We start from the raw sequence: 15,000 nt of genomic DNA, 5'->3' as shown, positions 1-15,000 counted from the left end.
CTACTGGAGTTACAGACATGCACCATCTGTCAACTACTGGAGTTACAGACATGCACCATCTGTCAACTACTGGAGTTACAGACATGCACCATATGTCAACTACTGGAGTTACAGACATGCACCATCTGTCAACTACTGGAGTTACAGACATGCACCATCTGTCAACTACTGGAGTTACAGACATGCACCATATGTCAACTACTGGAGTTACAGACATGCACCATCTGTCAACTACTGGAGTTACAGACATGCACCATCTGTCAACTACTGGAGTTACAGACATGCACCATCTGTCATCTACTGGAGTTACAGACATGCACCATCTGTCATCTACTGAAGTTACAGACATGCACCATCTGTCTACTACTACTGGAGTTACAGACATGCACCATCTGTCAACTACTGGAGTTACAGACATGCACCATCTGTCTGAAAAGGTGCAGAAACATGAGCAGTTGGAGCTCCACATGGACAGCTGTCTGAAGTTCTGTGCTTTTGGGAGGGTAAACATTGCCACTCAACTGGATGAGGGATACAGGCTAGCAGTGCGCTGCCACAACGATGAGGTGAGCAATAACCAGCACATCCTAAACCGGCTCATCCTAAACCGGCTCATCCAGTGTGTGTAATGTTGTGGTGTTTTTGAGTTAGCCCTGTGAGGCAAGGATGAAACGGAGGGCTCCACCAACCCTGGTATTTCTCTTGGATTGGTCAACCTTGTGGCACAGTTGGACGAAGTATTCAATGCTACAGTTTTCAAGGGCACATTAAAGACTGTTTAGAACGAGATACTGGAGTGTATGCTAGCGGTCGTGAGGGAACGCATTGTGGAGGAGGTGAAGTGGACGAACTATGTAGCCATTCAAGCTGACGAGACCACAGACGTTTCCACTCAGACACAGCTGCTGTTTGTGCTCAGGTACATCGACAGCAACCATGCAGTGCAGGGACGCTTTTTGAGTTTCTTCACGTCACGGATTCAACATTGACCTCAATCGCCAATGTGCTTTTGGAGAGACTGGACAGTATTTCTATGTATTTTATTATACACACACACACACACACACACACAGACACACACACACACACACACACACACACAAAGACACACACACACACAGACACACACAGACACACAGACACAGACACAGACACAGACACAGACACACACACAGACACAGACACAGACACAGACACAGACACAGACACAGACACACAGACACACAGACACAGACACAGACACAGACACAGACACACACACAGACACAGACACACAAACACACATACACACACACACTATGATAAAGACAGTAGATGGTTCTTACTTGTAGAAATGTGATGTCATCAGCTCCAACCTTCTCTTCTATGGCTCTGATGGTGTCTGAAAGAGATGACATCTCTCTGCTCATCTTCTCAATCTTCTCCTTCATCATCTGACTCTTCTGCTCCTCTTCCTCCCTCAGTGAAGCTGTCCTGGCTGCCTCTTCATCTCGTAGAAACTGGTGAAGCTTCTCAAACTCCCCCTTGATCTGCTTCTCTGTGTGCTGGGCTTGAGTCTGGAATAAGGTCAATAACAGAGAAAGTGTCTACTAAGGAATTCCTCTGGATTAACACACTTCATAAAAGCTTCTTCCAACGTCTGTAGATATTCTATTCATGCTTGAGTCCTGACTCTCACCTTAATGTGTTTTGCTGTTTCATCATAGGTGAGTTTTACTTTTTCAAAAGCCTTTAGCTTTTCCTTTAAGGGATCCACTTTGACCTTGAGCTCCTCCTGGAGAGAGAGAGAGAGAGAGAGAGAGGAAGGGAGGGAGAGAGAGACAGAGATCGAGAGAGAGATAATAATACAGTAGTCTTTTACATACAATTTGTGACGCCCCTCAGATGTCTTGGTGACTATTCCAACATTTGCTGGCATATTTATGAAAAGTCCTGAATGTGAAAATAATAAAGACAAATCAAGTCTCACATGTCAGTGAGCCTCTTGACTACAGCAATACTGAGTCAGATTTTTAAATATGACTTTGGCAGAACATGCATTGTCACCACTAAAGCAACAAATGGATACATTTCAGTTGGAGGTTTTGTGAACACATTTGGATGGCCTTCTTGAGGGCGCAAAGGAGTGAAATGATGCTGCTGCCACCTAGTGTTGAGGTACAGTAATAACAGCAACTACGGGGGGTTTGAATATTGTGATAAGCAAATCATTGTTTATAATGATGGACTAAATATAGGGCTATAGCTTGTTGTTAATTATCCAATACAAAATATTGTGGTTATCAAACTTACCTTACGGTCAACTGCTGCTTCAGCAATGGGACTGAACTGGTGATTCCTGTGGAGTTTTGAGTCTCGGCACACCACACACACAAGCTGCTGATCATCATGACAGAACAGCTTGAGTTTGTCGCCATGGAGACTACAGAGTGCTCCTCTCTGACCTCTCTCCTGTGAAAATGTCTCACACAGGTTTTTTAATGCAAGGTTGGTTGGTGGCTGATCCTTTGATGACCTTCTCCTGCAGACTGGACATTCTTTGGATCCTTTGGTTTCCCAGTACTGCTGCAGACAGGCTTTACAGAAGCTGTGACTACATGACAGAACAACTGGGTCCTTGAAGATGTCAGTGCACACAGGACAGGAGAAATCCTCCTCTAACTTCGAAGCCATTTTCCAAGAGTAAATATAAATCTGTTTCAAGCTTTCCTCGTGTTGTAACTTGTCCCCCAAACTTTACTTTCACTTTCAGGAGTTTGAAAAATCCAGTCAGTTTCTGAGTCCTCTTGTTGTTTTAACCTATCTATGCAAGCATAGCAACCTCTCCAACCTCTTTATGAAAACAACTTTGTCCAGTTTGAGTGTTTTTAAATGTTATTCTCACCTGCTAGAACATTTGTAGAAGTGTAACGTGGCACAAAGCTGCCGTCTGTCACTGAGCTTCACTTCCTCATAACCTGTTTCCTCTATTAAGCTGTCAGTGTTGGCTCCTCCCATCTTCTCTCACACTCTCTGCTCAACCCCGCCCCCTCTCTCCCTCTGTGTGTGCAGAAGTCCTCTAGTCAGCAAAGAGTCATACATTTTATTATTGACTTTTTTATACACCTAAAATCTACTTCAGACCCTTGTCAATAAAATCAGTAGACACTATATGTATCTATATAACTATTTTGAGAAATATTTGTTCATGTTTTTATGAGTTCACAGTACACAGAACAGGCCAGATCCTCTTTAAGTTTAGAAGCCATTTTGTCTTGAGACTCTCTCCTCTTAGAGACCATTTTGTATTGAGACTCTTTCCTCCTTGAAGGCTGCTTCACCAGCTTTGCCCAAACTCATGGGGTTCAGATAAACACATTAAGAGCATCTAGTAAAGGAGAGAGAATGAACCTGTTCAGATAAACACATTAAGAGTATCTAGTAAAGGACACAGAATGAACCTGTTCAGATAAACACATTAAGAGCATCTAGTAAAGGAGAGAGAATGAACCTGTTCAGATAAACACATTAAGAGCATCTAGTAAAAGACAGAGAATGAACCTGTTCAGATAAACACATTAAGAGCATCTAGTAAAAAACAGAGAATGAACCTGTTCAGATAAACACATTAAGAGCATCTACTAAAGGAGAGAGAATGAACCTGTTCAGATAAACACATTAAGAGTATCTAGTAAAGAGAGAATGAACCTGTTCAGATAAACACATTAAGAGTATCTAGTAAAGGACAGAGAATGAACCTGTCACTCAACTTCACCTGCTGCTCTGAGGCCAGTGAAGGAGTGAAGATCATAATTAATGTCTGATGATTCTTATACTCCTAGTCCTTCATCTTCATATTCAGTAGAAGAATCCCTGAATGTGTGTGTGTTCTCCTGTGTAACTTTATGTTCTCATGATATCTGTATATCCTGCCCCTGTGATCTTAGATAAGAATGGAATATTTCTGGGACATTGTTTGTGTGTGTGTTTCAGAACAGAATATTTGTGTGTGTTTTTGAGTAGGTGTGTGTGTGTGTCTGAGTAGGTGTGTATGTGTGTGTGTGTTTGAGTCAGTGTGTGAGTGTGTTTGAGTCAGTGTGTTTGTGTGTGTGTGTGTTTGAGTAGGTGTGTGTGTGTGTGTTTGAGTCAGTGTGTGTGTGTGTGTTTAAGTCAGTGTGTGTTTGTGTGTGTTTGAGTCAGTGTGTGTTTGAGTCAGTGGGAGTGTGACGGTGTGTGTGTGTGTGTGTTTGAATCAGTGTGTGTGTGTTTGAGTCAGTGTGTGTGTGTGTGTTTGAGTAAGTGTATGTGTGTGTGTTTGAGTAGGTGTATGTGTGTATGTGTGTGTGTGTTTGAGTAGGTGTATGTGTGTGTGTGTGTGTGTGTGTTTAAGTAGGTGTGTGTGTGTGTGTTTCAGTATGTGTGTGTGTGTGTGTGTGTGTGTGTGTGTGTGTGTTTGTGTTTGAGTCAGTGTGTCACTGTTACTCCCTGTATTCTCTGCATCATGAGACATCTACTGTAAATGTCCAGGATACCAACTGATGATGGTGGCCTGGTGATTCTCCTGACTCAGTGAGACCTACGTAAGGTGGGCCTGGTGATTACCGCCCCCTGCTGTCAGACCTAGGGTACTTCAACTGAGACTTTTTCTGTTCCAGTCAGAGAAGCTGGTGAATCTTTATGTGAAGCCACGCTCTCTCGCCCCTGATGTGCATAATCATGAATAAAACATTGTTCCTGATTTTTTTCTACCGTTGCCTGACTGAGTCGCCATCTTTATCTGTGGTGCAAAATTATTATTATCACCAGTCAGGGAACAGGCCTATGATGGAAGGATTCTGATTGGTCAGCATTAGTTGCCAGACCAGTTCCACTGTCTCTGAAGTTCAGGTAAGAGAATGTGGGTGTGAACTGTACCTGCCAGAGACACAGAGACTGACCCCAGATCAGTGGATTAGAAAAAGAACACGCAAACACACTCTGTGCCCTTCCTCCTCTGTTATATGATGCAGTGGAGCTGAATCTGTTTAATGGAATGGCATGTGTACATTACCACTACATCATATACTCTTCCATAGTATTATTACTGTGTGCTGTGGTGAATGTGCTGTGTGCCGTCTCTTGACTCTCTGCTGATATCAGTGAGGGGAATGAGGGAGGGACAACAGGGAATCTGAGTTCAGTACTAAGTACTTAAAGACAAAGTATGTAGGATTAAGTGGCCTCTAGTGGTGAGGCTACACACACACAGACACTCACACAACATCTATCCTGTGATGGGTCTAGTCTGTGGGACTGAGTCTCAGCTACTTTGGCTGAAATGTGGTCACCAGTTGGCAGTATTGTTTATTTGTAATACTAAATGTAGTAGTAGTAGTTCAAAATGCACTGATTAAATTATCTGAATCATAGACACAGCTTTACATGATGAATATATAAAACAAATGATCAAAGACGTGTGAAATATCAAGTGTAAGTAAAGTCAGTTGCAGAGACTATTGTTATTGTTCATAAGTTCTCTGCATGAAGAGCTCTGTGGTAGACGATCAAACTTATTTCTCATGTGATTTACTGGACTGTGTGGCAGGCACATTCAAGAAGACATGCACTGGGCTCTGGAATAATAACATCTTGGACCCATATTCTGCAATTCTGTATGACCACATGACATCCTTAACCCCACCTACTGCTACTATTATATTAAAGGTTATAGAGATTTGTTTTTCAAATAAATAATTAGTTTTGTCTCAAAAATGAAAGGGCCTTTGAAATTAATGTCCATGACTCCTTAGAGATTTAATAAATGGTAAAGTTGTCGGATGTCACATTTAATGCAGTCAGTTGGGTGTTGATATGAATAGGTGTGCATTTTCTTCATAAATCAAACCAGGCATTTTAGAATGTAAAATGACCGATTTCATGATGGATATTTGATGCATATTTTCAATGTGTGTTGTTAATTGTTAAAGACATTGTTAAACACAGGAAATACAAATAGTCCTGAGATTCAAATTTACGCTAGTTGTTCAATTTATAACTTATTGTGAATTTCCATTATTTTGAACACAAATATGTAGAACAACAACATTTAAAGGAGGCTTAAAAATCTGAAATATGTCATAATGACAATGTTTGCATCTTTCTAAAGGTTTAAATCAAAATTAATGATACTCAAATGTTTGCAAAAAGCATTATTAACCCTTCTGTCAGGCGTGTCAATTCTGTAACCATGTTGCGAACACTACATGAGGGTTAAACAGTATATATGGCTCCAATTTGAGATGCTTGTTGTTCAGACCTACACTGCTGAATCCTGAGTATATTCATGTGCTTTGTTACAGCTCTTTATCATTTAAAGCTCTCATTCACTAAAATCACACAATGGATTAAAGCTCATTAAAGCAGTGACATCATCTCTTGCTGTGCTGCTCTACTTTCACTGAAGCTCGCACTGGTAAGATCCTCAGAGGAGAGAGTTTACAGGCAGTATTAAAGTATGGAAACACTCTCTCAGTGAAAGTGTGTGTGAGAGTGTGTAGATGTGTGTTATTATCAGGGTCAGAGAATGACAGCTTTCCTCCGTCCCAGTCCAGCTGCACTCTGATCCTCAGGAGTTTCTGCTTCACTGTGAGGAGAGTGGAGGTCTGTGGTGGAGAATATGCTCCATATTCATCATCATCATAACCCACATACCACCGTCCACTCATGGAGGTATAGTCTCCCTTTCTCTGGAGAGACTCTGTCATCACACCCATCACCCAGTTTGTGTTCTCTCCAACCTCCACATCCCAGCAGTGTGTCCCTGAGTTAAAGCCCTCAGAGCCCAGGACACTGGCATACTCATCAAATCTCTCTGGGTTATCAGGAATCTGCTGCTCATCACCACGTCTCATACTGGTCAGATCCTCAGACAGGATGAGCCATGGGTGTGCAGTGTTGGGATCCAGAGTCACAGGAGCTGCAGAGTGAGAAACACAAATGGTTTAGGTGGAAAGAGCACACAAAAAGAGATACATACACCTATACAAACTAGAGATCAATATCTGTATTTGTATTTGTATCTGTTAAACCAACAAGATGATCTGTCTTTGTATCTGGCCAGAAGTGGGCATGGCTTATGTCAGAAGTCATGCTCAATCAGGCACGTGTTGTATTTTTTAGCCTAATATTGTATGTATACTGTATATGCAATTGGTGTACTTTCAAAGCATCAAACTGATTTATTTATTTTGTTATTAATTATGAAATATATTTTTACATCCTCATACTGTACTTTTCATCTCTCTCTTTACATCTTTTATTTTTAACTGAACTGCATTTTATGAACGGTCTGAACCCCCCAGCTTGTCCAAATGTCTGTGGTACAGTGAACCACATCGCCCTCCATGCTTAACAGGGATTTTCTCACCTTTGCTTTAACATCACAGTACAGGTTTGGTCCAACTATACGTGAGAAATGCATGCGTGAGGGTACCCTTTAGCATGGTGCAGTGACAGTTAGGAGCTTACGGAAACCCGTGTTTTCAACAATTGAGTAGGGCAAGAGGTCCTGGCAAATCATTTCACCCAAAGTTTCTGTAATCTGCTTGGCAGTCAGGTGGTTGTGTGTGTTTGGTGTTTTTGAATTGAACACAGCCGTTATTGGTGGTTGTGGCTGTGTATTATCCACTGCTGGGGGGGCCTGGGCAGACATGGTCACAAAGGGATGTTTGAGATTCATATTGGGAGTTGTGTTTGTATGTGTGTGTGTGTGTGTGTGTGTGTGTGTGTGTGTGTGTGTGTGTGTGTGTGTGTGTGTGTGTGTGTGTGTGTGTGTGTGTGTGTGTGTGTGTGTTTGTTTGTATGCGTGTGTGTCTGTGCATATGTGTTAGAAGGTGAATTTCCTCCCTTCTCACCGTGGCAAGAAAAGGGCTGTTACCCCTTTAAAAGACTGTGACCCCCCCCCCCCCCCCCCCCCCCACAATGGTTGGTTCTGTGCTCCCCACGACAGTGGTAGGCTCCAAGGGGAGCTCATTGGACTAATTAAGCCCAGTGGGCTACCCTATTTAAAGGGTGCCTCTTGTTCAGGAGAGGAGAGACTGGCTGAGAGAGACTGTTCGACAGCACGGCGAAAGAACTTAGGGAGAAACAGGTGTACTGCTTTCCCTGCCTACCTGCGTGAGGTGAAAGGCAGTACGTCTTGTTTTGTATGCCTTGTTCTGAGTGCCTTGTCTTGTGTCTTGTCTCTGTACTGTGTTTGTGTGCCTTGTGTTTTGCTTAGTGTATGTAGGTATGTTTTGTCTATGGCCAGTTTAAGTACTTAGTTTCAGGTTAGTGTCTGTGCCTAGGTTGGGGCCTGGTTTGGGCCGAACAGGTGCCTGAGATTGGGCCTAAGTAGGACAAGCAGCTGCCCAGGGTGTAGAGTACTGGAGTACCTGTGAGTACGGCCGGTATGTTGAGTTATTGTTTTATGTTTGGGGTGTTAGAGGCCTTGTAAATAAATGTATATATTTTGTATCAGAAAGCTACCATCTCCTGTGCTGTGTTTGTCCCCACATCTTCACCAAGTCCAGCGGCTACATCCCAATAATGTGGGGTGACCGGTCGGTCCCTCAAAATGATTTGTGTATGTGTGTAGAGGGCTGGTCTTAGGAGGGCAGAAGCAGAGAAGCTATATCAGAAAATTGACCTCCACAAAAAGAAAACTCTAAGCAACCCTATCAGAACGGAAAACAAATACAAAAAGAAATGTCTTGAACACTGTCCCATATGAAGTCTTTTCAAACCAGTAGGGTGAGACAAGTAAGCTAACCGAGTTCAGGCAGAAGCAACACAGTTCCTTACATTTCCTTAAGTCCGTCAGTGAGGGAATAAACACACGCTGCACCCCCAAAAAAACGTTGGTCATGCACGACTAAAGAAAATGTTAAAAAAGTGTTAGGCGTACCGGTATCTTGTTGTCAAAGCATGAAAACAGGCTACATTACCACACACCCTGACACATCAATAGCAATGGAAGATGACATTTCCCTCAGTCATTCTGAATCCCCCGTTTATCGACACGTGAGAATGATACAGTTCACTGGAGGAACAGTTCACTGGAACATCCTTAATAAAACTTTCAATTGCATTCTGCTCACTTTAACAATGTCCTGTGTTTTAGCTTTACTGTATCCTTATCAATTTTTAAAAACTCAACTGAAATATCCCAGACAATTCTGACTCATTTTCTTTTTCACCCGTAGACCTCCAGCTGTCCTCCACTGCCCCCTTCCGCTTGGCAGCTCAGATTTCTGTTGGAGGTTCTTTCTGCTCTTATTTATGGAAAGCACATTGGATTGCCTCTGTGGATGAAATGTGCTCTATTAATAAACTTGCCCTCTCTCTCTCTCTCTGTCTGTCTGTCTGTCTGTCTGTCTGTCTGTCTGTCTGTCTGTCTGTCTGTCTGTCTGTCTGTCTGTCTGTCTGTCTGTCTGTCTGTCTGTCTGTTTCAGTCAGTACTTACTGTATTGGACAGTCTCCTGCATCTTCTCCCAGACTCTGAACTTCAGGTTGCCCAGGTGTTTTGCCACATTGATCAGAGGTCCTGAAACCCTCTCTGGATCCTGCAGTGTGCACTGGGCTCTGGAATAACATTCAGGAGTCGGTGCTGGTTTGGGTTCAGAACCACAGAGAAGAGAGAGACAGGAGGCAGATCACTCACCTTTTCACTATGCGCTTGTAGTTCTGGAAAACACCAAAGAACAAAACATTGCATTAACACATTAAATTATCCTACATTATCCACTTAAAGCAGCAATAAGGAGTTCTGTTCCAAAACTAGCAAGGTAACAACCTAAAGGCATGCAAAAACCTTGCAAACACCACCAACAACCCAGTTGATACTGAAAAAAGCTTGCCAATACACTAACTGGTGTCTTTTGGCAGTATAGCTGACAATGTCATGCTGTGAAAGCTTTTCTTCCATTTTTGCAGGGTGTTCCAGCCCGGTACACAGAACTACATAGGGCATATCCTGGATGGCTAGTGTTAAAGACACAGGCATTTATCTGTCCTTGACATGACCATATGCTATCAAAATGAATTTGAGGATGGTGCCAAAAATGGTTGGATAGTGTTACTTTAAAGGAAACTTAAGCAAACTATTAATGCCAGTAAGGCTTCCAGGATCTCAACAATTTCATTAATTAATATATCAAGTAATATGAAAAACAGGAACTTCTAAATCAGTATTACTTGCCATCTTTATGGTTAAGTGAATTGGTTTGTCAGATTATTATAAACTACTATAGAACCTGTAATCCAGAATGTGTCGTTTACATAATGCATAGCTTTTTCGCCACTGACCCATTCATGGAACCCTATTATTATCATTTCCATACATATAGTGTATAAACCTGTTTTCTTTGTGGAATCAGAAATTATTTACTCCTGTTAATGACACTGGTTTAGGAAAAAAGAAAAACGAGACTGGTTCTTACCTGCAGGAATCTGATGTCATCAGCTCCCATCTCCTCTTTTATGGCTCTGATTGTGTCTGAAAGAGATGAGATCTCTCTGCTCATCTTCTCAATCTTCTCCTTCATGATCTGACTCTTCTGCTCCTCTTCCTCCCTCAGTGCAGCTATCTTGGCTGCCTCTTCATCTTGTAGAAATTGGTGAACCTTCTCAAACTCCTCCTTGATCTGTTTCTCTGTGTTTAGGGCCTGAGTCTGGATGGTCACACACACAGTAATAAAAAAGTTATTTTTCTTGTTGCTGAAATGAAAACTCATGTGTCTAATCTGGTCCATATCTCACCTTAATATGCGCTGCTGTTTGGTCAAAGATGAGTTTAACTTCTTCAAAGGTCTTTAATTTATTTCTTAGAGGCTCCAGTTTTATCTTGAGTTCCTCCTGAAATACACACACACTTTACTGGGTAACAACTACTGCAGTAAACACAGGTGTAAAGATTTGCACTCTACTGGTGTTGACATTAAGTAGTTATGGAGGCATCTATCTGCATATCTAATTCCTAATTAATTCTTTATAGAGCACATTATGTGTAAGCATTATTAAACTCATCTGAGCATTCCTACCTTAATATCTAGTGCAGCCTCATCAATGGGACTGAAGTTGTAGGTTTTATGTGTTTTTGAGTCCCGACACACCACACACACAGGCTGCTTATCCTCCAGACAGAATAGATTGAGTTTCTCACTGTGCAGATTGCAGAGCACCTCAGACCCTGCTGAAGCTCTCTGACTTCTCTGCTGTAAAAAGGTCTCACACAGGTTCTTTAAAACCAGATTTGGGGGAGGATGTTCCTTTGATGATCTCCTCCTGCAGACTGGACATTCCCTGGATATTTTGGTTTTCCAGAACTTCTGCAGACAGACTTTACAGAAGCAGTGACTACATGACAGGATAACTGGGTCCTTGAAGACCTCACAGCACACAGAACAAGTGAAATCCTCTTCTAATTTGAAATCCATTTTAACTTCAGTTAAAATCTTCCTTCTACTTAACAATTTTTGCTTTACCTTTCACAAGCTGGACAAATGTAGTACAGAGCCAAATTACCCCTGCATTTACCATTCGATTCACTACACTGTTCACCCCCAACACTTCTGTTTAATTTAAGAGTTTAGATCTGACTCTTAAATAACTTCTGACCTTCGAGAGCTCACCGTATAACATTACCATTCAGGGAACAGTTAGAGGGCGGGACTTTGGTTTAGGAGGAATCCGATTGGTCGTTCCCACAACATTTGACAAATGAACCTCTTTTCCAGTGACTCTTATAACTTGTCACTCAGAATGTTCGAAACTCCGTACCATATTCTGCTCGTATACAGATCTTGATGGAAAAGTACTAAGTCGTATGCAGTACATTTAAATGTTTAAATTTAGCGGTACACAACAGTAACCAGATGATTTAGCCTACTACTCGGGTGAACATTTCCAGTATTCAGCCAGACCTCACTTCATGGAAAACTGCATGCCAGATGCAACGGGCGATTGCCAACTTTCCAAATGTTTCAAACAAACGTAGCAGCAGTTGCTTCTTGCAACTTTAGCCCCAGCAACGAATATGAATGTGAGTATCTGTAGCATTATAGTTGTATAATAAGTTAATTGGGATCTTGTAGAAATATCTGTGATACATGTGTGTTATAGTTGTAGGCTGTTGTAGCGATAGCTAGTAAGCTAACAAGCTAAGTTCAGCCATTCACTTGTATGTCACAAGCTAGTTAGCTAGCATTTGCTAGTAAGAGGAGCTGTACACTTTCATGCCAAGTAATAGACGTGTTTCCCGGCGGTTAGCGGCATCTAGTTATCTTTTAAAGAGGGCAACACCATCTAGATCCATTGTTAAGTTATTTGGACTATTTCTAAATGCAGACCCGAGGAGGAGTTACGTGAGAGGAGTTATCCTAATATCGCCAAGCAACTGTTAAGCATTGTGATATGCAGCATATATTATAGCTTGTTTGTTGGGTCTTGTTGAAAGACGAGTGACACTTGATTCAGAATTCCGTATGGTTAGTTTACTCGGGAACTTGTAAAGGCATTACAGGCAACTCGCTCGTCATTCTAATTTATTCTGACTATACGCATACGCAGGGCCTAGTTCAAGCTATTCAAACTGATCATTTGGTAAACAAGATAAACATAGACAAATGTTCTACAGGTCTGATGGTTCCTCATCACTATTAGAAAAGTGCATGTTGTGCAGCGAAGACACAGCAGGACACAACTACTGTTGGCTTTGCTTGTTGACCTGTGTACCACAATCATGAAGCACCACAGACTTTCTGCACATATTTATTTCATGAGCACATCTGCCTTGTCAAACTTACATATATTTGATCTCCTTTCACCCAAGGGCCCTCAGGAAGATCAGTCTCCTCTGGGCCATCATCATCATCATCCTCCTCGTCATCATCATCACCATCATCATCATCATCATCCTCCTCGTCATCATCACCATCCCAAGGGCCCACTCCCATTACACACCTCACCTCTGCCAGGTGCCTGTTCCTGTCCTGCACAGCATTCTGACCAGGCTCTCTACATGATGTCATTAAATAGATGGAGGACGTAAGAATAACCTCCATCACCAATGATGTAGAATAACCTCCATCACCAATGATGTAGAATAACCCCACCACCACCACCACCAGGAAGTCTGCTTCTTCTGGACATATTCTGTGCTCAACCTGGGGTCCCAGACAGCACGGACAGAGCCAGGCAGATATTTAAGAAGCCGTGTTTGTGGTCACAGATGGCCTGCAGTTGAATTGAGCGAACAAGAGTATGTTGACGGAGGCAAAGCTCCTAGAGTATGTTGACGGAAGGCAAAGCTCCAAGCCACATGGCGTAAGGCAGGAGTACCTGCCAGGTCGGGGGACCCCTTCTCTGATGGCCTCTGGTTCATCATTAGAGGGAAGCTGTACTGCCTGTTATGAATGCTTAGAGCTCCCTCTGCGGTTGATGAACAGCTCCCTCTGGGGTTGATGAACAGCCCCCTCTGCGGTTGATGAACAGCTCCCTCTGGGGTTGATGAACAGCTCCCTCTGCGGTTGATGAACAGCCCCCTCTGGGGTTGATGAACAGCTCCCTCTGGGGTTGATGAACAGCTCCCTCAGCTCCCTCTGGGGTTGATGAACAGCTCCCTCTGGGGTTGATGAACAGCTCCCTCAGCTCCCTCTGGGGTTGATGAACAGCTCCCTCTGGGGTTGATGAACAGCTCCCTCTGGGGTTGATGAACAGCTCTGCGGTTGATGAACAGCTCCCTCTGGGGTTGATGAACAGCTCCGGCTCCCTCTGGGGTTGATGAACAGCTCCCTCTGGGGTTGATGAACAGCTCCCTCTGGGGTTGATGAACAGCTCCCTCAGCTCCCTCTGGGGTTGATGAACAGCTCCCTCTGGGGTTGATGAACAGCTCCCTCTGGGGTTGATGAACAGCTCCCTCAGCTCCCTCTGGGGTTGATGAACAGCTCCCTCTGGGGTTGATGAACAGCTCCCTCTGGGGTTGATGAACAGCTCTGCGGTTGATGAACAGCTCCCTCTGGGGTTGATGAACAGCTCCGGCTCCCTCTGGGGTTGATGAACAGCTCCCTCTGGGGTTGATAAACAGCTCCCTCTGAACAGCTCCCTCTGGGGTTGATGAACAGCTCCCTCTGGGGTTGATCAACAGCTCCCTCTTCAAAATGTTTTATAAGATATGTTTGATAATAGTAGAAGAACATTTCATCCTCGGGAAAAGAGTTAAAAGATATTTGTAAATAACATCTACATATGTTTAATGGGTGTAAATTAAATGTTATTTTAATTAACTGGGGTAACGATGTCTTTGTGCTTTTCAGGGCGGATTTAAAACGTATTTTCAGATATTTGTTAATATGTTAAATAAATTGAGGGAAATGCATTTAATTTGGCTAATTTAATTTTTTGGACTCTGGTGAACGTGTCACATTTGGTAAGATAATTCTACTCGGTCCTCATAGGAGTGTGATGAAATAATAATAACAATGACACCAGAATGTCATTAATGTAAGATCATGTGGATCAATCACACACACACACACACACACACACACACACACGTAGCATGTACACAACAAATAGCATTGGGTGCACTCTAATAAAATAAACTAGGAATTGATGAAGTGAGAAAGAAATGATAATGATTTGAATAATGATAGTAATATTATGTGTCTTTGGCCTACTAATTCAGGTGGTCTTGAATCTTTCCAAAAACCCCTTTGCTGTTCTTGTCTCTTGTTTGCTCACTGTTTAGTTTGTTCCAGATGAGTTTTCCTTACTACCGGAAACTAAAAGAAAACGGACAATTTCTTCATACAGTTATGAAAATCAATACTTTTTGTAAACACCAATGAGGATTCCCCTCTGATGACACTGAGGTAAAGCTCCTAGAATGTTTTGGTCATGTGACTGTCTAGTATAATTCATGGAAGTTCTCATACTTGCATACTATGCTGTACACAAGTCCAACCATGAACTCACATGATGATCTTGATACACAATCCCCCATGT

The 15,000-nt window shown here is 42.5% G+C and overlaps 2 protein-coding genes across 2 annotated transcripts in view; both read right to left on the bottom strand.

The window, feature by feature from the left end:
- LOC116223442 (zinc-binding protein A33-like) overlaps positions 1-15,000 on the bottom strand; it is a 25,764-nt gene that overhangs the window by 3,330 nt on the left and 7,434 nt on the right. The window contains exons 2-3 of the mRNA XM_031580112.2: positions 1,679-1,774; positions 1,326-1,556 (exon numbers count right to left, since the gene is read on the bottom strand). Coding sequence (XP_031435972.1) covers positions 1,326-1,556; positions 1,679-1,774 — 327 coding nt within the window. The remainder of the gene's footprint in view (positions 1-1,325; positions 1,557-1,678; positions 1,775-15,000) is intronic.
- Positions 6,340-11,432, bottom strand: LOC116222965 (E3 ubiquitin-protein ligase TRIM35-like). Its single transcript, XM_031578353.2, has 5 exons — positions 11,037-11,432; positions 10,756-10,851; positions 10,427-10,667; positions 9,461-9,604; positions 6,340-6,934 (listed from the first exon to the last, which is right to left on the bottom strand). Exons 1-5 carry the CDS (start codon positions 11,430-11,432, stop codon positions 6,387-6,389), a joined length of 1,425 nt encoding a protein of 474 aa, XP_031434213.1. The 3' UTR covers positions 6,340-6,386.

This window comes from Clupea harengus, chromosome 2 (assembly GCF_900700415.2).
Source record: "Clupea harengus chromosome 2, Ch_v2.0.2, whole genome shotgun sequence".
In the NCBI taxonomy this organism is placed as follows: Eukaryota; Metazoa; Chordata; class Actinopteri; order Clupeiformes; family Clupeidae; genus Clupea; species Clupea harengus.
This window is presented reverse-complemented; position numbering and strand designations above follow the sequence as displayed.

Coding starts and splice junctions, on each gene's coding strand:
- LOC116222965 (XM_031578353.2), bottom strand. CDS start 11,432: ATGGATTTCAAATTAGAAGAGGATTTCACTTGTTCTGTGTGCTGTGAG. Junction 10,668..10,755: donor AAACAGCAGCGCATATTAAG/GTGAGATATGGA, acceptor GTGACCATCCAG/ACTCAGGCCCTAAACACAGA. Junction 6,935..9,460: donor GCAGGAGACTGTCCAATACA/GTAAGTACTGAC, acceptor CTCACTCTGCAG/CTCCTGTGACTCTGGATCCC.